We start from the raw sequence: 25,515 nt of genomic DNA, 5'->3' as shown, positions 1-25,515 counted from the left end.
AAGCAATTCTAAATAAAAATTCACATACCAGATAAATTAGGATGTGGCTCAATGTGGTTTGTTCAATCAGCAGCTGAGGCTGCGACTGAACTATTGCAACACCATCGCAGCCGGGTTTGATCAGAACACACTAGTTGGCCGTGACATTTCAGATTGTTTCTTTGGAGCAACAACACAAACGTGTCAATTTCTGCTATTAAACCATAGGAAAGAAGACTGTGTGCACAGTCCCTTTAGTAAAAGCGTTCCTTAACACAACGCACATGTATTTATTCCTGCACATACAGCCATGTCACTTCAAATATTATTTATAGACTGTATTTAGTTTAGGTGATTTTAAGTTTATATGCCTGTAAATCACTAAACATATCAATAATTCAGTATTTTAAAACCCTGCAGCCACACTTTGTACTGGTTTTCTCAAGTATACATGATTTATAACTAAAAAAGGTATTTTACTATAAATAAACATGCTCAGGGTATTCACCGATCAATAGATGGACTCCAGAAGGCTGAAGTAGAAAAATTATCCTCACAACAAATGATGCCACACGGCCAACACAGAAACATTATTTTATTTTCAGTGACCGCTGAGCACATAGCAAAATGACAAATTCCAGAAGCTAAATCTCCACTCTTATTACAGAGAAGCTCTACGAATAGCTTCCTGCATCAAATAGTTTGATGACAATGGCTTCGTGGGGCCGCAGTTCCAGCGTTTCCAGAGATGTCGACCCCAAACGGTCCATTCCTGTGCTGCTCACAAACACCCCAGCTTTGGGCAGGCTCGGGGCCCAGGCGGGATCCAGGGCGTGGAGCTCAGGCCCCGCGTTGAGCAGAATGAGGAAGTGGACACAACCCCAGGAGCGCAAGAAGGCCAGGATCGGGGGAGATGAAGGGGAGGGCAGAGTGGAGTTTGAGGAGGAGGAGTTGGTGGAAGAATTAAAGGGCAGGAAAGTGAAGTTTCCAAACAGAAGAGCTTCTTCTCTGGCTCTGGACCGACTCAGGGCGGTGAAGAGGGCTAAAGCTAAACGGTGCTTCTTCTTCTTCCTCCCCTCGTCCTGAGGGAGGGATGGTAGACAAAGTTTAATACAACCGACAGTTAAATGTAACCTACACAACTAAAGGTTTAGTTTCTTTAACATAACTGTAATGAACAAGACATCTAGCTTTAATACTCACTGGATCGATGTCTGTCAATTTGTTGGTGTTGACTTTCAGAGACGCATTCTGGAGAGACAGAAAAGTTTTATTAGATAATGTCAACTTTCAAAATGTATAGCTTTAAAGTCTCAAGCGGGACGTCACCTGCGTTTGGTCGATATCTTCATCATACTGGACTACAGGTGATCCTGGCAGAGTCATCATCAGCACCAGGAGTAAATTCTTCAAGTCATGGGGTGCTTTACCCCCAACCTGCAGAAACACATCTCAGTTTTACAATAACCTCCCTAAACCAAAGGGGTTTAATGATAGTGAATTTATGTCATTCAGCAAATGCTGAAACAATCGATCAACAGAAAGTTAGTCGGCAACTATTTTGATTATTGTTTGCACATGCGTGCGCCTTACTGTCCAGTAGTGCCACGAGTCTTCTCTGGTTTGCAGATGTGTCTCTATGGCATCAGCGACTTCCTTGGCAGACAGGGGGTGTTGTGAAGACGGCAGGATTGACCTCAAGACAACATCCACCAGAGTAACGTTGCTCTGGCTGGAGATTTTTAGCGGAGGCAGAACATCACTTGTCTGTTTTACCACAATGATCCTGAAGAGACACACAGATGAGCCAAGCTTCATTTTAAAATGAGGGGAACAAAATGAAAATAATCATCCACTGCCATAGATATACCTTTCCTCCTCCTCACTGCTGAATTCTTTGAAGACATCTTTCCACTCCAGCAGAGTCTGAAATGTAAATATTGTATTTGTGGAAACTCTACTAGTTAGAAGACAAAACATTTGAATGAGCATCATTTGTACCTTTTCTGAATAAACTGGATCTGTGTCACAGATTGCAAATCCTGCCGCACCCTGCTCCAGCCAGAACCGGAGTGTATGCTGTGGGGGGAAAAAAAAAGAGTCATGTTTTCTTAAGAAATCCAGCATCACCGAGAACTTAACATGTTGAAGTTACAAGCCCACAGAGTAGGTTTTACATGTACGATGGCTGAGAGGTTCGATGTCTCGTCTGCGTTTCCTGCTTCATCCCGAGGTCCCAACAGATCCACTTCACAGATGTTTAACACCACTTTGATACCTGCAGGACCGATAAAAAGCTCATCTAGTCTACCTGTGCAGGCTGTTCAGGGGGGGGGGGGTGTGTGTGTGTGTGTGTGTGTGTGTGTGTGTGTGTGTGTGATCCTTTACTCACCTTCTTTGTTGCACTCTGCAAACAGATGCTGGATCTGAGGCAAAGTCCCAATCCTTTCACCAGTAGCATTGAAGCGTAAAGGGGATGCCTTTTTGTCAAACAGACCCTCCAGGATTAGAGCTCCTATACCCAGGGACCTGAGGTAGGGGAGCTGCTTGCACAGCACTGGAGAGAGATTACATATTAAACAGAGATATTATTACACTTTGTAGATACCATTCATGTTATGTTTATACAGTCAGCATGTTTTGTAAGGGATGCAGATAAAAAAGGTTACTCATCTGTACTACACAATCGTTCTTGCACATCTTTTAGTAGTTCAATTTCCCTGCGTGTGAGTTCTTATATTTCAAAGCAATAAAATACCAATGCTCTTAATCTCTTTTCCAAGGTAGTTGCGCATTACTCGTGGTAGCCTACGACATTAATGCTTAGATGTCGACAAGAGTCAGTGTGGTGAGAGGTAAAGTAGGCATGAGTAAGTATTATCTATAACTCTTCCATGTGAAGAATGACACACTTTGGCATCAGACAGGTATTCACATTAAAATCAAGGAAACCGATTTGTTAACATGTCTATTGTGGTCAGAATATTCTCAAACAATGTGAACACAGCACTCTGATTAATATCAACCAGCTGTTCTGCTTACTCACCGGAAACACCTGGATCTCCACCAATATACAAACTCTGAGCAAAAATATGCACTGCAGTATTATCTGACAGGAGACGCGCCTTAGTGTCACAGGGTCCACGTGTCAAAATCTACTTAAAAAACACTTGGATTTATTATATTAATTTCTTGAATGAATGAATGATTTTAAGTCAAGTGAGCACACAGCAGATCTGGGACTAGTTAGTGTTATAGCATAGACACATTTATAAATTCAGAGAGTGGGAAGAACATGAGATCAATATGGGCACAGCAGCTCATATGTTTGGTCTAGGGACCCTAAAACAGTTTAATCCCCGAACAAGACATCACAGCTCATGAATTTCACCATGACACGTTTCTCATAGGTCTGGCATAAATTGTATTCTTCTTATTTTGTTAGCACTGAAGTGCACACGAGTACTATGTGTTCAAAGTAAGAAAAGCACCATAACGTTTGTTATTTTGATTTGCAAAAATGCTACACCTTTAAATGACCACTAGGGGGTAGTTAAATCAAACTTTTTCTTCTCCTTAATGGGATTTCCTTACCATTAATGCCCCCTGACCCGTTGGCCTGCTGCTCTATGGGCAGGTCGGGCTGCAGCTGGTAGAACAGAGACTTCTGCCACCACTTGAGCGGCGTTACAACCGGCCGGGGGCTGATCACGATGATGGCGATGGAGCTGGTGAGCATGGCCACCCAGGTAAGCCAGAACAGCAGCACAAGGTGAAGTCGCACCTTCCTCCACCCCGGACCCCCCGCGGCGACCTCCAGCTCCTCCTTGGTCAGGGGTTGCCACTGCTGGAAAGGCTCCGGTTCAGGCTCCGGGATGAGCAGCGGGGCCGACTCAGAGCCGTTCATGGTGCCCGACAGCCCGGGGCCTGCCACGCTGCCGTACCCGGTGTCTCCTGCGTTCAGAGGCATCCTGCCCGACTGCAGGTAGGTGGCACATAGTGAGATTAAAGGGGTTTCATTTCATTGTGAATAAGCATGCATGACTCGTATAACTGTTGAGCTGAAGTTTTGTTTGGTCTGTCCATACCTCCTCTGTGGCCTTCTTATCAGTTTGCTCCATGTTAACAACAAGTGGGCTACATGTAGAAACTCAGGTCCTATGGATTCAACGTTTCTACACTAAAGTCCAACCAGATTCAGCATGCAGCTCTGCCATACCCTGCACCCAACTTCTCCTGCTACTATTTACACAGGTGTTTCAATTAATCAAATGAACTGCTTTGACGTGTAACAGGTCAGGTGACACACAGGCCAACACTGGCATCTGATTGGCCAGTAAAAAAGACTAACTTTGAAAGTTACCCTTAATGTAGTTTAAACTGTTGTATAGTATAATGTTATATTAACTTCAGCCAAACTTTAGAAAGTATTTTGCACAGAACAGGGACAGTTGATTTTGTTACCCAATCACTTACATTGCAAGTCTATCGCAGGGATAACTGAACAAACACACATGGGCAATTTGAAGTACTCCAGGAGACAAACCAGGCAGTGTTTGTTTCCCAAGCAGGTGCACACATACATAAAACAAGGAAATGATTTAAAGACAACAAAATAACCCCATACTTTACTTCTTATAATGCTGTACAAAAACAGAATGACATTTAATTTGAGTTATAAAGATAAATGAGCACAAAAAATCTTTTTAGATTTTCATGCTTACAAATAATTGGTAGGATTAAATGCGTCTCTTTGGATGTTAACTGCATATCTTCTCTAATATTTCATGTATCTGCATATTGACTGCTGTTATCGTATTAGTCTGACATCCCTTTGATCACATCTGGATTACTGGTCCTTCATTTCTCTCTTATATTTTGGTAATAGGTAAAAGGTAATTTAGTAAAAAGTCTCTGTGCTGTGTGATAGACTGCAGCTATCTTGGCCAGGACACTGGTGTAAAAATATATTTATTATGTTAGCGAGGCACTGTTCTGTTAAATCTGGATTAAGACACTGCAGATACAATCTTTACCTGACAACAGTTGCTAGTTTAGGAGCCCTCTGGTGGCCACTAGGGTGTACACAGCTGCTCAGTTCACTCATGTCTTTGGACCGAAAGGCTCCAGCCAACCAGGTCATGTTCAAACTGCTGTGAGGCAACACCAACAACTTTGTCCCCATGTTGCTTTTCTCAAAACCACTCAAACACAGTCTCACAGCCATTACTCACATTGTCTGTCTGAGGTTTCAGGTCCTTTTCTTCTTTTAAATCTCGTCTTCCTCTTTATCTTTGTCCACAACTGTTCCCAGCTGAGCAGTGCCGTCCTCAATATTTGAGTGATCTGCCTTTTCGGGGAGAGGAGGTGAGAAGCCCACACTGTCCAATAAGCACTCTGCTCAGTCAATTCATACAGAGGTGCCGAGCCTCACCACACCCTCGCAACACATTCTGAAGAACCCGTGACTGCGAAAGATAGCCCTTAGTCCCTCATCTGGTCGTTCTTGTTTTTATTTTGTGTAGTAATAATACTGTAGGTAGGCAAGGGAAGGAATAGTGATCTGTTTTATTTATGTCCTGTGTAGCTTTCAGTCTGAATGTCCTATACACTTTTATTTGGGTTTGAATGAAACACAGGAATATAAATGCATGTCAGCCTCTGAATTTCAACACATTGCCATGCAATGAGAAATTTAAACTTCAATATGGTATCACATTATTTGTATCAGCTGAAAAATAGCTGAAATTATTGATAGAAAATAACTAGGCAACTATTTTGATAATCCATATTTGAGTAATTTTTCAAGCAAATATTGTCAAACATCTGCTGAGAATGTTCTTTTTCTTTTCTTTATATGGTCTAATATCTAAACAATTGTGTAGGTTGGACTGTTTGAAAATTTAATTTAAAGACCTCAATTGAGAAATTAATAAACGGATGAATTTGATAATCAAATAGACGGCCTGTAAATCTTAACAAATTGTATGTTCAAAATAGGTTGGATAGATGTTACAAACATAATAATGTGAATGAAATGAAATCAAAAACACTACTCACAGGATAAACAAATGAAGTTGACCTATCATTGTATACTATATATCTATATTTTTAATGGAACAAACTATACTATCAGTGTGTTCTGTACAGATCTGTTTCTTGTAAGACAATCTCTTCTAAATCACATGTTGACTTTACACATCACACATCCTCTCTAAAGAGACATAGTGGTCCACGTTTAATGACGTATGTGTGCTAATTCCTGGGAACATCTCATCCTCTTCACCCGAGCATGGCCCCCCCACCTCTTTCTCCAGCTCTCTCCTTTTGTGTCTCTCCTTCTGGCTTTCTTCTCTTAAGGCATACGTTTATGTTCTTGCTTTAAAAGGTCATTGCTATCCATGTCACCCCTTGCTCCCTGACAGCATTGTGCAAACTAATTATTTACTGAGAGATACTGCCTTCCATCACAAGAGTCTCTGATACACATGAAGCCCATTCACGTTGAAGAGTGAAACATATGTCCTCACACACAGTATCATACAGTATCAGCCTCATGTAAAATGAGCTGCCTTATACAGAAGCCTCTGGCATGTGCAGATAATGTATCTATCATATGTATAGTTAAATACCTCCTGTCAATAACAGGAAATACAGTGCAAATAGTATTTAAAAACAAAACAAGACGGTGGTTATTTGATTTGAATTTCACTTTAATTGGCTAGAAAGCAAATGCTTAAAGAATCGTCGTTGGTTTTGTGCTCATCTAAAATGTAAAGTTTCTCGCTTAAGCTGGTCTCCATGGAGAAGGTGGAGCTGGTGATGATTCACTGTAATGTCTTTAGTTTGAGTCCTCGTCCGATCCCTCGATGTTCTGAAACGTCACAAGACAAAAATGATACCGTCATCAAAATGTAGACGTAACTGTATTTTACAGTCTGGCTGGCACTTTTATGTACTTTTCAAAGGTCAAAGTTCATGACTTTAGTTAATTTAGTTTATTTTAAAATCTTTTTTTAGTTTTTACCATTATTATCATTATTCCTAACGATTATTATCATTATAGATTAATGCAATAAATCAATTCACAGTAAATGTAATATCTTTAGGTTTTGGACTGTTAGATATAAAAAGAAACATTAATGACATGACCTTGGGCTCAAGGACATTGTAAAGCAGGGTTTTCACAGTGTGCTGATGTTTTATAGACAACATTACAAACAGTTAACTGAAAAAGAAATCAGCAAAATCAAATAATCATTATTATAAGATTGTTTTAATGGCTTTCATCTAATGTCATGCGACTCATATGTCTTACCATAGGCTCCTGAGATCTGACCGTCATGATGTGTTTCTGATATGAAGAGATGATACAGTCTCGCCTGCAAAGAGAGAACCAGTGGTATTATATCAAAACAATCACTGCTTCGATGTGGGGTTTAGCTTCTCACACTCACTTGCTGGTGATGCCCCCTCCTGGGGGGAGCCCTGCAATCTCTTCTGCAGCCAGGAATTTGATCACATACAGAAGGTCAGGGTCCTCATCTCTGGACCTCATCAACTGGATCATTTCTGTGAGACGAGATATTCAAAACATTAGGATTGTAAATCGGGGCGCTAACCGTAGTTTATAGTGCAGAGAGTTTTGTTGTGGGGGTTGGAGTGGCAGATCACCTTCCACTTTCATATCAATCTGTTGCTCTAGCTCTGCCTCCTGCTGCAGGGCCTCTTGTGACACTCGAGGGGCGCCGGGGAAGCAGACGATGATGATGCTCATGTTATCCAAGCTGCCCTGCAGAGGGAGACAGAAACATCGGAGAAGTCTGACAGGAAGCACTACTACAGTTTTATTCCAAATTGAAATGATGTACGCAGTGTTGGAAGGTAACTAAGTGCAGTTTGGTTGCAGGTATTTGAAAGCTAAAGTTACCGATAATTACTAGTTATTCTGCATATTAAGGTTTTGAAAACATTTTGAGCATATAAATGATACATTGGGCCTTATTATACAGTATATTGAATTGTGCCAAAATATACATAGTTTAGCTCCACCTCAGCTAGGTGTTACATTAAAACGCTGCTTATATGTTGAAACAGCAATTTTTGGTTGGTTTGGACGATATATCTATCTCCTATGACGTCACAGTTAAGTACTTTTAGAGGATGATGATATATCTGATTTGCAAACACATTACTTTAGTCTGTGGCTTTGGAAAAATGCACCTGTACATTTGCACTACAGAAATGCCAAACTACTAGAAACTCACTATGCTGCAGTTATATAACCATAAGCCTGTTGGTTATGACATCAGAGACACGAGGAGTGAGGCTCAGTGTGTACTGGAACATGCAGTCATTTAACAGTTTAGGGGAAATAAATAGCAGCCCATCCCGACTGGGATAAAGCTTCTGAGCCGCCGTGTATTGAGCGGTGACACTGAGCTCCCTTCTACAGACTCACACTTGGTCCTAATCCGAGCCATGTGTAGCATTTATTCCCTCCTATCCCATGGCCCGGGATGCCGAATACAGCTATTTATAGGCGGGCTCAGGGCTTGTGAGTGTTAAGATGCGTAGTTACTAACAAGCATTAAGAAGACCTGCGGGAGAAGTCTTCTGACATAACACACATCACTTCACAGTGTTCTTACAGAGGCTCTGCCCTCAGTGTACACTCGCCCGCAACGCCTGCTCCTTAATGTAAAACTTCCCATTCATAAATCCAATGTGTGTCACAAGAAAATCCATTGAGCTGAGTTTGGAGGAATGCTGAGCTAAGACTACAGGGATACTTCTACTGTACATGTAGATCCAATGAATTTCTTTAAAGTGTATTTTGTAGTCTAATCTGTGCTTTTAGTAAACGTGTATGTGTAATTATACCCCATATTTAAAAATCTAACTTGTTACAGAGAATCTGAAACGGCTGCTTTGACAAACACTAAATAACACGCTTTGTGGAAACATAATTTATACGTATATCCACCGGGTGGTATTTCATCTTCATTAATTCAGAACTCTAGGTTCCTAGAGCCGATTGACACGGAGCATTTCATTCACATGGAAGTTTGGGACATACATTGTAGGATGGCTTCCTTCACTTCATTGGGCTGGGTATTGAACCTCAATGCTTTTGTGTTACTGGCCATCACATAATAATCTTTTGATTGGATAGTTCCTGGTTTGATTCCATTTTTAAAACAATTTATTCGGGCGAGGTTTATTTGATAAGACTGGCTCCTTCTCGAAGACATGTTTATACTTCAACAATCACACCACAAAGTCCATTTAGTAGCTGCTCTGGAGATTTTCATCCTAACAAAACCGTAATGGGTTTTGTCAAAGGTGTTTCCAAGGTCTCAATATTTAGACTTGTCAAAGTAAAAAAGTATAATTGTTCTATTGGCACTGAAACTCAGGTATTAAATCAGCAGTTGTATTGAAACACTACAAACAACTCCTATCCCCACTAGTGATGGTCGTGAAAAAGCAGTTTGAGATGTCTTCATGCTGAGGTACTAATGGCAAATCACTATCTTCTTCCTCACATTAAACTAAAGACAAATATTCCAATCTGTTTGTTATTCCAGTGATTCTTCCTCCCTGGTGCAATGGTTGAAATTGAAATTCAGTTACAAATAATAAGACAATACAATACAAAAAAGATGTATTGTATTGTCTTATTAACCACACTTAAGGGTTAACATGTATCTGCCAGTATCAGAATCTTTCATTAAAGCCTTTAATTTTCTTTTCCTATTGTTTCATGCAGCTTGTCCGTATACTATTGTGGCGTGACGTCTCACCTTATAGAGACAGAGATCAATGACTTGGGTGCAAATCTCCCTCAGGTCATCGCACACCTGCAGACGGCTGCGCACAAAGGCACACAGTTCCTCATTACCAATGGCGTCCCACACACCGTCACATGCAAGGATTAGGAACTCATCTTCGGGCGTCCTCTGCAGCTCATACACTTCTGGCTCTGGCGACACTAGCTGCTCTGTCTGTGGCCTCCAGTCCACTTCCTTGAAGTCAAAGTCCCCCAGTGCTCTGGAAACGGCCAGCGAGCCGTTGACTCTCTGCAGGGTGACGGAGCCTCCAGCGTTCTGGATGCGCTCTTTTTCTCTGGGGTTGAACGGCTTGTGGTCCTCTGTGTAGAAGACCACCTGGCCTTTATGGCAGAGCAGGGTACGGGAGTCCCCGCAGTTGATAAAGTAAATGTGGCGTGGTGAAGTCATGACAGCGGCTGCAGTGGAGCCACTGTGGTCCCAGTTGTCCTGGCGAGTCAGTTTTTGCATGTGGCGATCAATGTCCAGGAAGCCTTTACGGATCCCCTCCTTCACCTGCTCGGGGTCCTCGTTTGCTTTGACCCCACCTGTGGGAATTGAGGGGGAAACATTTGGTTTTAAGATGGATTCACACCATGCTGCATAGTTTCTGACAATGCCATGTTGATTGTTTAGAGGCAGAGGGATTCAAGATGCAAGATTCAAAGATTCAAAGGCTTTATTGTCATACGCACAAAAGCTACAGCGTACAACATACAGTATACTTAAGATATAAAAAAGAAATACAATAGTGCAAGAGACATAATGGTGCAAGTAAAATGCATGAATAAGTCAAATACATACATATAAAATAGAATAAGATAAAACAGTATGTACAATTTTAAATACTGTAATAATATATAAATATGTGTATATGAACAGATGTGTATACTATAAACACATATAAGGAGCCAGGTAGGTACCATATACAGTAAACTGGGTCTGGTGTTTGATTTGTGACGTTCCTGGCTCCAACATCTAAAGTCAGAGTACTAAAACATGGAGAAGACACCATCTGTGTTATTGTGCAATAACATGGTCGACACAACAGTGCTGATTAAGTGTAGAATACAACTTAGAGCTAAAACCTTTATTTAACCAAGAAGCCTAAAAATCCCTTTTTCGAGATAGTCCCGGCCATGATAGATTTTAAGAGTTAGAGACGAAATATTACAGCCTTTTGTGTAATTATGATTCCTTATCTTCTCTCATATGGCTAAACAATCAGTTCACAGCTCCAAAAGTATAAAACTTAACATCTGAATGAAAGTCAGCAGCTCTGTTTTGTTTCTTTATTACTTTGCACTTTGAAAGATACCACAATATCAAGAATTATTTGGAAAGTTTTGAAATTTGGATTTCCAAGGTAATCTTACCATTAAACTTGAATTTCTGTCCGCTACTTTCATGGACTCTGTGTCCCCAAATCAAGTCTGTTTCCATGTTTAAAACAGTGCCATCGAAGGATTAGTTATTCAGTATAGGAATTCATTTTGAGTAGAATACATAGAAGTCTTCTTTGTAACACAAGATATTTAATGGAGATGTAATTGCAGTATGTTTTCAGATTAAATGATGACTTTGTTAAAACATTGTACCTGCCAAACTGGTTTTACCTTTCATTGTATTACATTACATTCATTTAGCATTTTGCGTGGTCCAAAGCGGCTACAGTAAGTGCAATTAAACTCTGTATGAACAGCTAGAGAAAATTGGAAGTGCATCGCTCTTGAAAGAACAACTTAATGTGTTTTCAGAGCTACAGTACGAGCTATACATTGAGTTACCACCTTGAATATTTAGATTCATCCTATTCATCACTGATTGTTATTTACCTGTTGCCAGAATGTGCTCCAGCAGGTTTCTGGAGCAGTACTGTGCCACTGTGGTGCCTGCATGTCCATCAAAAACAGCAAAGTATCCCCACTCGCTCAGCTCTCCTCCCAGCTGGGGCATGCATGTGTGAGAATCCTCCATCTGAGCCCTCCAACCCTGCATGCTCGCCATAGCGTAGTTCACCCCCAACTGAGATCCCCCCTCTGACACATGCTTCTCTAAGATGGGTCGATCCAGGTACGGGCTTGGCATTGAGTCGTCCTCATCCAAACTGTCCTCCTCGTCTGGCCCTGTTTCTCTGGGGCCCCCTTTGAAGAAGAAGGTGACCATCTTCTCCGTCTCTTTGACCAGATGACGGAGGAAGGAAGGCACCTCCACATTGCTCGCCCGCCTGGCCGTCCTCATCACTCCACGGAGCCTGTTTTCAAGCTTCCTGCCCGACCTGGCAGCAATCCGTTTCCTTCTGGTGCCGCTCTTCCGGCCCTGTGTTTTCCGCAGCAGGTCCAGCGCAACAGTTAAGTGACTTCAAATAAGACTAATCCTGTTAATGAAGAAGTGAGATGGTGTACTGTTAAACATGATCAGGCTCATTTCTGCATCCCTTTTTGGTACAGTCTGAAAATCTTTCTTCCGTGACCGTAAGACCACCAGGTGTCTTCGGCTCTGTCTGCCTCTTTCTGTTTCTATGTCTTCCCTCCCTCTCTTCTTTACCCGTCCTACATCAGCCCTGCACTTCTATTGGCCTATTTCTGTTGACTTATCCCTCTGCTCTGACCCCACCCACTGCCTCGTTCCCTCCTTCTGTCTTTGTAGCACCTGGCCTTCAAGGCAGCTCAGGTGACCTGTGTCTGCACACATGCATGGATTATGAGACTGCCATTTTACACAGAAGGGTCCAATAATCGGTCCTGCATGTCTGCATGAGCATTTTATATCTGATACAAGAACATTTTTATTCCAAATAACTTCATGTTGGTCATTTATCTTAGTGAGGGACAATAACAATAGGTTGAGTGAACAGTACCAAACTCTTCTATTGCATATCGGACTGATTGTGGGAAAAGCAGAGAATATTGTGTAAAATATGCATCAGGAAATGAGTTTCAAAGTTAATTATTCACAATTATTCATGATATTAAATGCCTCTTTTAAGCAAATATGGACAAGAAGTCCTTAAGTTGTAAGTTGAGGCCTGTGTCACAAAAGGAGATTAGTGTTTTTTTTAATCAAAAAGATTTTATCTGGGGTACATGAAATATGTTGTTGTTTCAAAAACTCAATGTTAAAAATACACATTTAAATACAATTTAAAAAGAATAAAATAGAAGATAAAAACATGCTAAAAAATAATGTGTGTTTATGTCAACCGGCCCCCCCTCTGTCCTGTATGTGACCCATTGATTCTGTGTTATCACTGCATGCCAGCTATATGTCTTAATCCCATGCTGTAGCGACACTAGAGGTTTAATAGCCTTAAAGTCTAAATATATAATACTTTGTCCAGTTTTAAATAGGATCTATTATCAGCTGATCTGCTGTCTCTGCTGGCAGTGTTTCAGGTGATGGGTGTTTGCTTACCTTTTACTAAGACTGAGGATGCACACACCAGACAGGCTGACACAGGAAGTTCAAAAATGTTTACTCAAGTATAGAATTGTAAAATTAAAATTCAGAACATGTTTCCCATGAACCCACTTAGTTAATCCACTTTTTTATTTATTTGAATGATTTTGTTAGTTAAGTGTTACAGAGCAATATCTATCTAAAGTTTGAAAACATTAATTAGTATTATCCATAGAAAGCCACTGGTCAAACCAGACCAAGAAAGGCTTTAACAGCAAAATAAATAAACCTTAGTGTTTTGAATTAAGCAAAGGTCAGTAATAACGCTTATGAATTCAACTTTTGAAGGAAAACATCTTTTATTTCTCCTTTCAAAAGTTACATTGTCTCACTTTAAACATGTTATCCTGTTAATAATGCCTTAATGCATTTAACATGAAATTGTATAAAAATCTAAGTAGAAAGGTCACACATCTTCCTGCAACTCCTTCATTTGCTACCCTAACCTTTTTCCATTAATCATGATCCAGTTACAGTTTGTAGCAGCATCTGTTACACACTGCTTCCCCCTGCTTTTCACCTTCTGCACAGACTGCAAAGACTTTTACTGTACTTGAGTCTGTACATTATTAATACTCCAGCTTTAATGATTCATTTAGCTGAGGTTTGTCCGTATTGTTCCAATTTATTTGTCAAAAACAATATTTTCTCATATTTGAAATTGGAATATGATGTATATTGCTAAAACATAGTAAAGCTGATCAACCTTACATGCTGGTAAGCTATGAACCTGCATCCTTTTCTGTGTGCATTTTGTATGCTCATGTTATATATTATAAATGACTTGTTACTCCTTCTGTCATAGCCTGCTCCTATGATATCCTGAGATGAAATCACATGACGAGGGAGAGACACACAGATAAGCTTTGAATGGGAAATGACTGCGGGCTCAGTCAGACACAGGGACACACTCTTGCTTCCCTGCCTTTCTGCTGTAGAGTAGATAGAGATGAAGAGAGGAGGCAGGCAGGCAGGGCGGGGCTGCTGACTGAATGGCAGCAGTGGGAGGCAGGAGAGTTAGAAGCTGCTCGACCAAGAAGCAGAGGGAGGAGGAGGAAGAGGAGGAAGCAGAGAGAGAGAGAGTATTTCCACAGGACCTGAGCGCCGGCAGCAGAGGAGGTGGGGGGGGGCTTCCAGACTGGATGGGCCCGGCGATGCCTTGATGGAGTATGGGCCAGGTTTTAGGATTCTCCCACTGCCGTGAGTCTGCTTTTGTTCTACTGTTTCCCTCTGTGTTTCCATGTGGGAGGTCGGTTTATCTCACTATACCATCTTTATATATAGCCTGTATATTCCAGCTCAGCATCTGTTCTTGCTAACTGCTGTAAGCATCGTATGTGTTAGCTCAGTCCCCTTCCTCCCTCCTACCTTTAATAAACACATGGCTGAATGGATGGATGCAGTGCAGAGGGAGACCTGTTCTGTTGTCGTTGCCTCCCATTGATTTGTACATGTTTATGTGGTTGTGTACGAGAAGGTTTTGCAGGCAGGAACGTGAAGAATGCAAGTTATTTCTTATTCCTAAAAGCTTCTGTTGCATGCTTTTATATCTGTGTTTTATTTCATCTTTTTGTCACAATGTTCACACGGTAGTCTCTACAATTACGTTCAAGTGGTTTATGAATATTTGCATGTGTGCATACATGCGCAGAAGAGAATATGCTGCCTGGGTTGATTTATTAGCTAATGTCATGCTGGCTATCTAATGTAGTGAAGGCCTTTACTGCTGCCAGTTTAGCTCTGTAAGGAAATGAGTCTGTATTCACTCACCTACAGTATGCTACAGTCTGAGGATTGTACGGTTGTCTGTAGCTTCTTCAATCATATAAAGAATTTCACTGTTCTAACCTTTTTTTTAACAGGCTACAACACTGTTTATTGGGCTTTTATGTTATTAATAATTTCACGTTAGTACACATGTATTGAATGTTTCGAGTGGCACACTAATAAGATGAATGAGTGAGTTTCCTGCACGTAAAAAAAGCAACATATTTCCGACAATCTTGTGCAACAGCATGAGCACTAGTACATTTATGTAAAATTGTGTCTGTGTTTTCTTCCAGAGGAATATGGCTCTGTAGCGTCTACACCAGACTCAACGCCTCCATGCACCGATGGTACGAAGCAGACATGCGACACGAACTCTGTCTCACAATACTTACTAAAATAAGAAATCCCTGCTTACTGAAGGCTTTCTTTTGAACTTCACTTTAGAGGAAAACGTCTCTCTCACCTCTAAAGCAGTAGCATGGGTAAACACAGAAGTACATTTTAATTACAGCTACATTTTTGGAAGGAGAGATGTTTATGCACTTATCATTAAAGAGGGTTTCATTCACTTTAGACATCACATCTTTTCCTCCCTGACATCAAATGACACACCTGCAAAAGCACTTTCCTCGTATGACACTGGACTTTTACTCACACTCTTAGCAGCAGTCTTTATAATTCAACAAACTATGGTTGGGGTGACCATATTTCTTTATTTTTGTCTCCATTCAGGCGGAAATGAAGAGTCTGAGTTGTGCGAGCTGCAAACGGCCAGGGAGTGGTCGGACGATGAGGAGGGGGAAGATGGAGATCCAGATGATGACGAGGGACTGGCTTCATCTCCGTCCATCTGGGGCACGCCGCGCCAGCACTCCACCGAGCTCACTTTCTCTTACATCGCCATTGCCGAGCCGGAGGCGGTGGGAGCCTCGCGACACCTCCGTGACCGACGCAGAGGTGGCTCTCGGGGAAGTCGCACTACTTTGATCCGCACGGACACCCTGGAAACACTGCTGGACTCCCCCGATGTAGAGTGGGACCCTCATGCATTCCTCAGTCGAGAGGAAGAACAGGAAGCCTCAGAAAGGAGAGAGCAGGAGAGAGTGGAGGCGAGTGCAGCCGTGAGGAGGGAGCAGAACAGACAAACTGAGACCATTACAATTCAGCCCTTTCCCCAAAATCTGGACCCAGAAACTCAGGGGAGAGACGCAGGAGTTCAAAGAGAGGAGTCTCCGAGCAGTCTGACCCAGATTGCCCAGAGTCCCTCTGCGTCCCTGTCTTCCCAGCATCAGAGCCCCTTACAGATACTTCAAGGTGAGAAACAGGAGGAATGTGTGAAGGTTGTTTTATTCTGTATAGTGGATGAATACTTTGTTCGCCTTGTGATAACTTCTCAACAAAGAAACTGAGTAAGGTATTTACACGTCATTTCAAGTGAGCGCCATAGTGAAGATTTCACAATCTGGTTTTCGCTTCACCAAACACAGGCACTGGTAATTCCTCCTTATTCCGCCTAATGTCAATTCATGATAATAAAGGTTATAAGTTTGACTTATAGTGATCGTAAATGTCCTTTCTTGAGGAACACTTGGTGTAATGTGGCATAGAGGCAGAAATGATGGCAAGACATGACTGCAGGGTGAATGGTGGCCTCTATTTGGAAAATGATCTAGAGGCATTTTAAGATCTTTCTGTGTGTGAATGTTGAAAATGTTTAGGTCTCATTTCATCAAAATGTGCATACTTTCACATTCCTGAAATAGCTTATCTATCTATCTATCTATCTATCTATCTATCTATCTATCTATCTATCTATCTATCTATCTATCTATCTATCTATCTATCTATCTATCTATCTATCTATCTATCTATCTATCTATCTATCTATCTATATGTATATATGTATATATGTATATATATATATGTCCCACCAGGCAAAGCAGACCATGAAACATTGACCAATCACGCATATGACAACATGTGATTTGGGGAAATGTTAACATGTATAAGCATCCTAAGGTTTTTCTTCAGTCCATATTTTGTTCATTCATTTAATTTGAAATGATGCGTTGACTAATGCAAGATGCTGTCATATTCATATTCAGTTGTATCATGAGAGTAATGAAAGGAGCCAAATAATTTTTACTCCACGAAGGCAATTAATATGTAGCCAGAAACACTGACATACTCATCACAGACTCTGAATATCTTATGGTCGGCTTCTTGTCTAAATTAATCAAAAACAATGGAGCAAAATGTTTACAATATCAAATCAGCCTTAAATGATCAGACTCTTGCAACATCCATTAGAGATTGTGAATGGATGAATGTATTTGTTCTCTTTTGTATTGTTGTTGTGCTCTGACTTTATACTGCAGATACTGCGATGTCCAAAGCAAATTTACCAATGGTAGAATACAGTCTATTTTATCTTATTTTATCTTCTTACCTTTGATTGTAAATATGGAAAAAATTAGAAATGCCTTGACCTAAATCTGGAACCACAACACAAAGGCTGCAGTCCAAATACTGTGGCACGCTGTGGTTTTTAGCTCAAGCTGAGCATGTACAACCAGTCAGCTGTGATGTCATCATTATAGTGACATCATCTTTTGTTTCCCGGCAGCAGCAGCCTCACCGACCCCCGATCCAGAGTCTCCCGTCACCAGAGAAACAATTTCAGTCACGCTGCTCACGTCTGTGCAGCCCGGAGGCCCGGCATCATCGTCGCCAGCTGCCATTGGTCGAAACTCTCAGGAACAGCTGGTCAGCGATCACTGGTTTTCAGCCCTTAACCTATCAGAGGACCCGACAGTATGCACTCTCATAGCAGGTACAAGATTCACATCTGTATCTTTAAATAATGATTACACTTTATAATGCCCATCATTAATCAATGCCAAATAGTTATTAAATTAAACTTTACAGTTAACTGATATTTAATATTTACTAATTATTAGTAATGCTATAATTTATTTTAACAGTTTATTGTTGCACACATTGAAACATTGTATATACTGCATTAAGTATGTATTAATGATTACCAATCATTAATAAAAATAAAACGACAGATAGATGGACCAGATATTTGTAAAACTGTTCTTAATAATTGGTTTGTAAACCGTCTATGAATGAAGTTATATAGTATATAGTTAATTATAAAGTTGCAACTAATGATTATAATACTTTCTTAGATTGTTAATAAATAGCTGTAAACCATCTATAAACATTATTTAAATAATTATTACTTTGTCAATGGTTAATAATTGGTTATTTTAATAATGTTATTTTTAAAGATGTTTTACAAACAATTTCTTAAAGATTTACAAATGATTTAATAATCAATAACAAATACTATTGTTTATAAAATGTTATAATGTGTGTATAGTCTCCTAGCAGCCATGATATATATTTTATAAACAAATTATTTCATATTACACATACTACTGATAACACAACATAATTATAGCATCACTAATATTTTATAAACAATATGAATCATCATTTCATTGTTTGTTAACAGAAATATCTATTAATGTAAGGTTTATTAATGATGGTTTTTATAAAGTGTTAGCAATGTTCTCGTTCTAACGTCCTCTGCTCTCTCTTTCTTTGTCTTGTTGCTGAGCGAGATCCTCTCCCTCGGCTCGTTAATCGATACTTTAAATAAGGAAAATATCAGATTTCGCTTTCAGCATGGACCTTCAAGAGCAGGCAGACAAAGATAGACCCGCCTACCCCCACCTCCCCGGAAGTCCTGCCTGTTCATTGAGTCTCCATAGTAACCCTCTCCCGGGATCTCAGGAATGATTTGCTAATTGTGGGGAAAGCATTCTTGGCTTTTGGCGTGCACACCACCATCGCTGATACGATTGTGTATCATTGTTTGTCCCGCACACACAGAAAGAGAGTCTGTGTCTTTATATGCAGGTTTGTGGGAGTTTTTTGGTGACACAGAGAAAGCGAGAGATAAAATCCTGCCCTCCAGCTTGATGGTATTTTAAGTGGATAGTCAGTCTTATTTTAGTGGATGTGGGGGGTTCAGTTAACTCTCAGACCCTTGATGAATGTGTGGTCAGGCTGATGACAGAGGTTGTCCTGAATAAATAGCACGCATGCATCTGTTGGAGCATCGTGTCTCTTCTGGTTGTATTACTTGTTGTCGGGGCTGCATACCGAACCTCGATGCTTTTTTGTCTTTTTCAGTCTCTCGCAGCGTTTCTTGTTCTTGCACAACGGATTGCATTGAAACAACACTTAACATTTGAAAAGCTTTTATTAAATGAACAAAGGTGTTCTGTAGAACAAAATGTCATATTTTGAAAGCCAATTATATCGTTACTCATGTATTATATCGACACTTGAATCAAAACATTTAAATGATACCAAACCCAGACTCTGCAAGGAATTTATGTGTTAACCTAAATAGTATCATCAACCAATCACGTGAGGTTTCAGACCTCTGAATCACCATCAACATCTCCAGCATCTTTAAATACATGCATAACACACTGAAGCTAAATGAAGCAATTCTGTCTAATTATCAGGCTATTTCTTTCCAAGCATATTACAATGAAACAAGTTTTATTTTTAGCAGCATTTCCAACTCTAAACTATAAAAAGGGAACTCATCCGCCGTAATCAAGCCCCTCATCCATTTATTATCAGTCGTGGTGGCACAGAAAGGTTTGGCTTGGTGACGTAACAGAAAATAAACCCTGCTTCTCCTGTTTCAGGTGTTAGATGGCACATGATTAACACAACTCTATATAACTTTATCCGAGTCCTTCAGTCCGCTTCAGAGTGAACTATTGCGTTGAGGAAGAAGATCTTGGGATTTTGAGAGAGTTATGTGAATGGTGTGAATCATCTTCTGTATGTGCGAAGCTCTGGGAGTCTTGATTAGAGGTGGGCGGTGCTGCGAACAAGATTATTTTGGGCTGTCAGGCCTTTGGACTGCTGAGCGAGCAGGGGGTGGCCAAAAACAGCTCAGAGGGACGAGGGGAGCCTAGCGGGACATTGAGAGGGACAGAGGGTGTAAGAGGAAACACTGGAGCAGCAACCAAAATGGCCAGTAAAGGTGAGAACATGCGCTTGAAGTGAAAAGAGGATACTTTAAGACAACTATGTAGACGATTCTTAGGTGTTTGCTTTCAGCCGTGAGGTGACAGTCAGCTACTGCAAAGAGAGGTGTTTAATTTAAGGGAGAAGAGAGGGAAGAGGAAAGCAATATATTCAAGTATGAAGGGGTGGAAACAACTTCTAGTATTTAGTAGGGGACTGTTCAGCTTTGTGACTTGTGGTGTATTGGTGAGCGAATGTGGGATTCTCGCTCCTCTTTGATCATTTTACAAGCAGAGTCTCTGGAGGCGGCAGCGTCCGTCAGCTAGAGTTGTGTTTGGCTTTTAACTGATGAGCTGTTCAGATGTTGCAGGGAAGTCTCCGTATTAGTAGCCTTCATTTATTCAAACTGGCAACAGTCTTTCAAATGAGTCTTGTTGTGGTATGCTTTTGGCAGATAGTTAATTTTGCCACCTGGGTTCTGTTACATTTGAGTGTTTCCTCTTTATGTTGAAGAGCTGACTGACATTTCACATTGTAGTACTACATTATGAGATTTCCTGGACACATGTGATTAAGCTGACATGAAGTGGGTCAAATGAAAAAGTTGTTAATATGAAATGATGTCAGGCTGGGTTTGAATAAAATATACGTGAGCCATGTGATTTATGTTCTTATTGGTTAATTGGCTGGATGATTGGTTGAGTTATTGATTGGTTGGATTATTAATCCTTCATGCAATCACTCCCTCAAGTATGTTTGTCAAACAATGAGTACACTAATATAAATTCTGCTGGTTTTGATTGCATTATTGTGCTACAGAGAATGTCCTAACTGATTGGTGGTAATTACTATTCACTGATTACTAAGTCATTCACTGTATTAGGATCTGTGATACGATGATACAGCTGCACATGAAGTACACTAGAAGTATATAAATGTTAGTACAGCATAGGTTTAGATGAGATAAGTTATAAATGGCAATAAAAAGAAACAGGAAGTCTGAGGTGCCCTAAAGGCTGCATTGTTTATTATAGCCACAACAATACACAAGTGTTAGAGAACAGAGAAAATGCATGTTTTCTCCCACAGGTTGTATATAATGCCAGTTCATGATGTAATAGTTTGACATTTTGGGAATATGCTTATTTAGTTTCTTGCTGAGAGTTAGATGAGAAGATTGAAACCACTCTCACAGCCAATTAGCTTAGCTTAGCTTAGCATAAAGACAGCTAGCTCTGTTTCAGGTCTTAATGCTAAGCTAAGCTAACCGACTGCTCTCTGTACCTGCACATTTACTAAACACATATGTGAGTGGTATCAATCTTCTCATCTAACTCTCGGCAAGAAAGCAATTAAACTTATTTCTCAAAATAATTATTTCTTATATATAAAGAACTCATTCAAGGCTTTACGATATGCTTGGCAACCATAAAGTGCTGGGTGTGGATATTTCTACTTATATATGACAGTGCCCGTGTTTTTAAATTTAGCAGTGTCTTCCATGTGTCCTTTGTTTAGCGTGGAAAATGTCCATAGATTTAATGCTCTCTGTACTCCAGTGTTGGTTTCTTTCCATTGTTCTTACTAAGTTAGCTGCCTACTCTGACCCTGTCCCAGAAATGACAACGACACAAACAAACACGTTGGACAGGTTTGTTCCAGGGGCATCATGGGTATTAATTGTGTGCAGTGATGCTTTAAAATGACCCACCTGCTGTCAGTGCACTCTTTTCAAAGAGGCTTCCCTTTATTCTAATGCAGAGGTTTAGCATTTCACTGAATGACAAGCAAAAAGAAATACGCCTGTCTCCAAGGCAGCTGTTGCCGGGTGACAGAGAGGGACACCAACAGGGTGTGGAAAAGGGGCTGCTGGTGGCCTGATGTCTGTCGGCAGGTGCTGTGAAAGGCTGCACTCTCCTCGACTGCTTGCTTCCCTCTTTCATCTGACAGCTAAATTTAGCCGAAGCCTGACGTGTCCTCGGAGCTAACATGTGTGTTGGAAGCTGAAAATCGCTCTCTGCCTTATGTACCCCCCCTCCCCCCCCCCTTCCTCTTCTCTGGCCTCTCTATCCAGTCCTATTCCTATGTCTGAACTATTGTATCTTCCTGCTACTCTTCCTCTTGGTGGGCCTCAGGGCTGGAGGCTCCAGTGATGTTGCTCGAAACTGCTAGAAAATCTCTTCTTAAATTTTACAAACCAGCTTATTTATCTTTTCTTGGACGATGTGGTTCACAAGTTTGGTGATTAAAGTATCAGCAGTATGTCAATTATTCTCTGGACTGAATCGCTGCAAAATCTCATCCATTTAAATTCAATTATTCAAAATTCAATGTCTGATTATCAGTATTTAATGTCACTACAGCCACACATGTATTCCTCCTGATTGTTCTGCTCTGTACTATTTCTTCATCCTCTCCTCTCACCCTGTCTTTCAGTGATGGACGTGATCTACTGGAAGGACACGGAGCGAACAGGCATGATCCTAACAGGGATAGTGGTCGGCCTGCTGTCCCTGTTCCAGCTCAGCGTCATCACTGTGGTCTCCACAGTCTCCCTGGCTGTCATGTGCTTCACCATCTCAGTGCGCATCTACTACCAAGTCCTCTGCATCCTCAACTGGGGCGATGGAGAACATCCCTTCAAGTAAGATGCTCTGCTTTCATCTATTATTTAAGGACAGTGGACATTTCTCCCTTCTTCTCATTCTTTTTCTCCAGTGGTCAGGATATGGAAAAGAGGCAGATTAACCCCATTCAGTCACAGTGTATACATGTTTCCCAAAACAACCGTCTGAGTTTATTACAAGCCTTTCCACTTCAGTTTCTATTTCCTTTCTTCAAGTAAGCAGATTTTCTGCATTTTAAAATTCACAGATATTTTACTGTATTTTACTTATATCCTATAATTTAATATTTAGTGGATCAAATTATGGTTATTAATTGATACTTACTTTAATACTTTAATATATTTTTTATTTATTTTTATTTACATGCTTGTATTGGGGCTCAGGCAGTTCAATCATTGTAGTACCAAGCTGCATCAGTGTATGTGTGCTTTCATGCAAATAATGTGTTTTAATGCCGTTTTTTGTGTAGTTTTCTATAATAAATAGCTAACTTAAGTACTTTCATTAAATATTGATGCACCTTCCTATGTATGAAATGACATGTGCATAGACTAATTATAAAAGGTGACCTAGCAAATTAAAAAGTGTGGTCTTATAAACTCTGAAAACTGACGGGATTTACATTTGGGTTTGAAGGATTGCAGCTAAAGAAAACACATCACTGTGTCATTAAATGTAATTATTTAATGAACAGTACAGCAAGGTCATCCATTTATGCTCATCGTCAGAACTTCTGTCTTTTCAGCCTCCTTTTGTTCTGCATCTAATATCTTCTTCTTCTTCTTCTTCTTCTTCTTCTTCTTCTTCTTCTTCTTCTTCTTCTTCTTCTTCTTTCGTTTCCTTTCAGGTCATACTTGGACCTGGACATCAGCTTCAGTGGAGAGGAGGCTGACCTCTATATGCAGAAAGCCATCGTCATGGCTCTGTCTGCTGTTGACTCTCTGAAGGGACTCTTTTTTGTTAGAAACCTCTTGGAGTCCATCAAGGTGAGCTTAGCTTGCACATTAAGTGAGTGTGTGTGTGTGTGTGTGTGTGTGTGTGTGTGTGTGTGTGTGTGTGTGTGTGTGTGTGTGTGTGTGTGTGTGTGTGTGTGTGTGTGTGTGTGTGTGTGTGTGTGTGTGTGTTCAGTCTTTCTCTCCTAATTTCCTGTCCTTAAAGATTTGGGTCACCCTGTCTAGATAACCTTTCACCCTCATTCACCCAGACATCAGTTCCCTCTCTGCATTCTTTTATTTTTGTCATCTTCCTCCCTCCATCATCCCAGTGCCCTCCATCACTGGAGATGACAGCATTGCCATGCCAACCCTCTCTCTCATTACGCTAGCTCACAGTTGACGACTCTGCTTCTAAATTAGGGCAATATCCCTCACGGCAACTGTCAAGCCAGATGACATATGCTTTGGTAAATATGTGGAAAGCAATCGGTCTGATTTGCTTTTTTCTCATCAATGCGTTTTATCCAGCCTCGGGGTATACAGTATACTGTATACTGTATACAGTATACTGTATACAGTATACAGTACTGTACTGTATACAGTATACAGTATACAGTATACTTTGCATGATGTACGGTACGCTTTGACTTGAGGTTAAAGGGAGATGTCCACGTGTTGAAGTTGACAATTTGACCTCTAAATTGGACAAAACTTCTGCCAAATTAATATGTTGTCATAATGCTGAGCATGATATACAGTTTGTATAGTTGTACTAGTATTAATATACACAAGCTATTTTCTTTTATTGCTTTTTATTGGTGAGGAGTAATACTGGTATTATATTAAAAGGACACACCAGGCGTAGTACAGGACATTGCACATGTTTTAATTTATTACACATAAAGAATGTTTGCCTAAGGCTATGCTAATATGTGTACATTGGTAAAGGTGCATATTTATTACATTTTGACAATGTGCACAAACCTCATAGAAATTATATATTAATGCCATATTTATATATATATATATATATATATACACAGCAGTCCTCATATCAATATCAGTATCAATAGAAACTCATCACACTAATCCACATAAAAGGTCAGGAACAGTGTCAAATGTACGACCAGTGAACCGTGCATTCGTTGGTATAGTATGTCAAATACCAGTTTAAAAATGTCATCTATTTAGTTGCCAGTTTTGTAATGGATAAGGTTTATATAACTTTCTGAACTTTTCTAAAAATAAAAAAATAATGTAACAATTATAAAAACTATTTTTCCAGTTGTAAAGATCTGTAGAAAACGCCTCCCATAATAAAATAAAATACATTTGACAAAATACTAAATGTGACACATGACAAATCAGGACAGGTGCTACTGATGCAGCAGTTACTGCACGTCGTTGTTACACTATAGAGGGTAAACTTCACTGGTGGTATTAGAATTAAAGGCCAAATATTGTATTTGTTTCAGTATCAGCACTGAGCACATTAAATATCAGCATTCAGGTTGAATCATCGCTGGTATAATCGTTGCATTTCAGTAATTAACAGCAGCAGTTTGTGACCAGACAGACTTAACACATTTGTAGTAAATGATGAGTCAGTGTGAGCTGACTGAGCCCCCTAATACCTCCCAGTCTCAACCCTGACCTGGCCGGTATGTGGCATGGCACACAGGAGGGGGTACGCAGAGACGCCTGGGTTAAGCTGGATTCTCTTTCCATCTGAGACAGGGGTGTCCCATATCAGGGCAGCACTGGATCCCTCACACAGTACTGTGACACTATATAAGGGGACACACGGAGACCCATATTCGGAGTTTTGGATTTGGAGCTCTTTCCTTTCTT

The 25,515-nt window shown here is 40.4% G+C and overlaps 3 protein-coding genes across 7 annotated transcripts in view; 1 reads left to right on the top strand and 2 right to left on the bottom strand.

Annotated features, from left to right (window-relative positions):
• Positions 1–24: 24 nt before the first annotated feature.
• LOC115017888 (4F2 cell-surface antigen heavy chain) lies at positions 25–4,241 on the bottom strand. 2 transcript variants are annotated; one of them, XM_029446599.1, is made up of 10 exons: positions 4,068–4,241; positions 3,574–3,958; positions 2,372–2,536; positions 2,157–2,257; positions 1,981–2,058; positions 1,850–1,905; positions 1,573–1,765; positions 1,309–1,416; positions 1,183–1,230; positions 25–1,061 (listed from the first exon to the last, which is right to left on the bottom strand). In XM_029446599.1, exons 1-10 carry the CDS (start codon positions 4,098–4,100, stop codon positions 654–656), a joined length of 1,575 nt encoding a protein of 524 aa, XP_029302459.1. In that variant the 5' UTR covers positions 4,101–4,241; the 3' UTR covers positions 25–653. The 2 variants fall into 2 exon arrangements, with proteins under 2 accessions (XP_029302459.1, XP_029302460.1); XM_029446600.1 differs by having other exon boundaries at positions 2,163–2,257.
• A 2,579-nt stretch (positions 4,242–6,820) lies between these two features.
• On the bottom strand, positions 6,821–12,050 carry ppm1na (protein phosphatase, Mg2+/Mn2+ dependent, 1Na (putative)). Its single transcript, XM_029446702.1, has 6 exons — positions 11,645–12,050; positions 9,786–10,357; positions 7,654–7,771; positions 7,437–7,551; positions 7,298–7,361; positions 6,821–6,853 (listed from the first exon to the last, which is right to left on the bottom strand). The coding sequence occupies exons 1-6, from the start codon at positions 12,048–12,050 to the stop codon at positions 6,821–6,823; spliced, it is 1,308 nt and encodes a 435-aa protein (XP_029302562.1).
• A 2,302-nt stretch (positions 12,051–14,352) lies between these two features.
• rtn2a (reticulon 2a) overlaps positions 14,353–25,515 on the top strand; it is a 14,786-nt gene continuing 3,623 nt past the window's right edge. Inside the window, exons 1-6 of one of the 4 annotated variants that reach the window (XM_029447054.1) lie at positions 14,353–14,468; positions 15,332–15,385; positions 15,771–16,352; positions 17,665–17,871; positions 22,539–22,746; positions 23,577–23,715. In XM_029447054.1, the coding sequence (XP_029302914.1) occupies positions 14,438–14,468; positions 15,332–15,385; positions 15,771–16,352; positions 17,665–17,871; positions 22,539–22,746; positions 23,577–23,715 (1,221 nt within the window). In that variant the 5' untranslated portion in view covers positions 14,353–14,437. Of the gene's footprint in view, positions 14,469–15,331; positions 15,386–15,770; positions 16,353–17,664; positions 17,872–19,842; positions 20,119–22,340; positions 22,362–22,538; positions 22,747–23,576; positions 23,716–25,515 lie in introns of those variants that run through there. The other 3 variants (XM_029447055.1, XM_029447056.1, XM_029447057.1) reach the window with 3 other exon arrangements.

Source organism: Cottoperca gobio, chromosome 13 (assembly GCF_900634415.1).
Source record: "Cottoperca gobio chromosome 13, fCotGob3.1, whole genome shotgun sequence".
NCBI lineage: Eukaryota > Metazoa > Chordata > Actinopteri > Perciformes > Bovichtidae > Cottoperca > Cottoperca gobio.
Note: the sequence above shows the minus strand (reverse complement) of the source record. Positions and strands in the feature narration are given on the sequence as shown.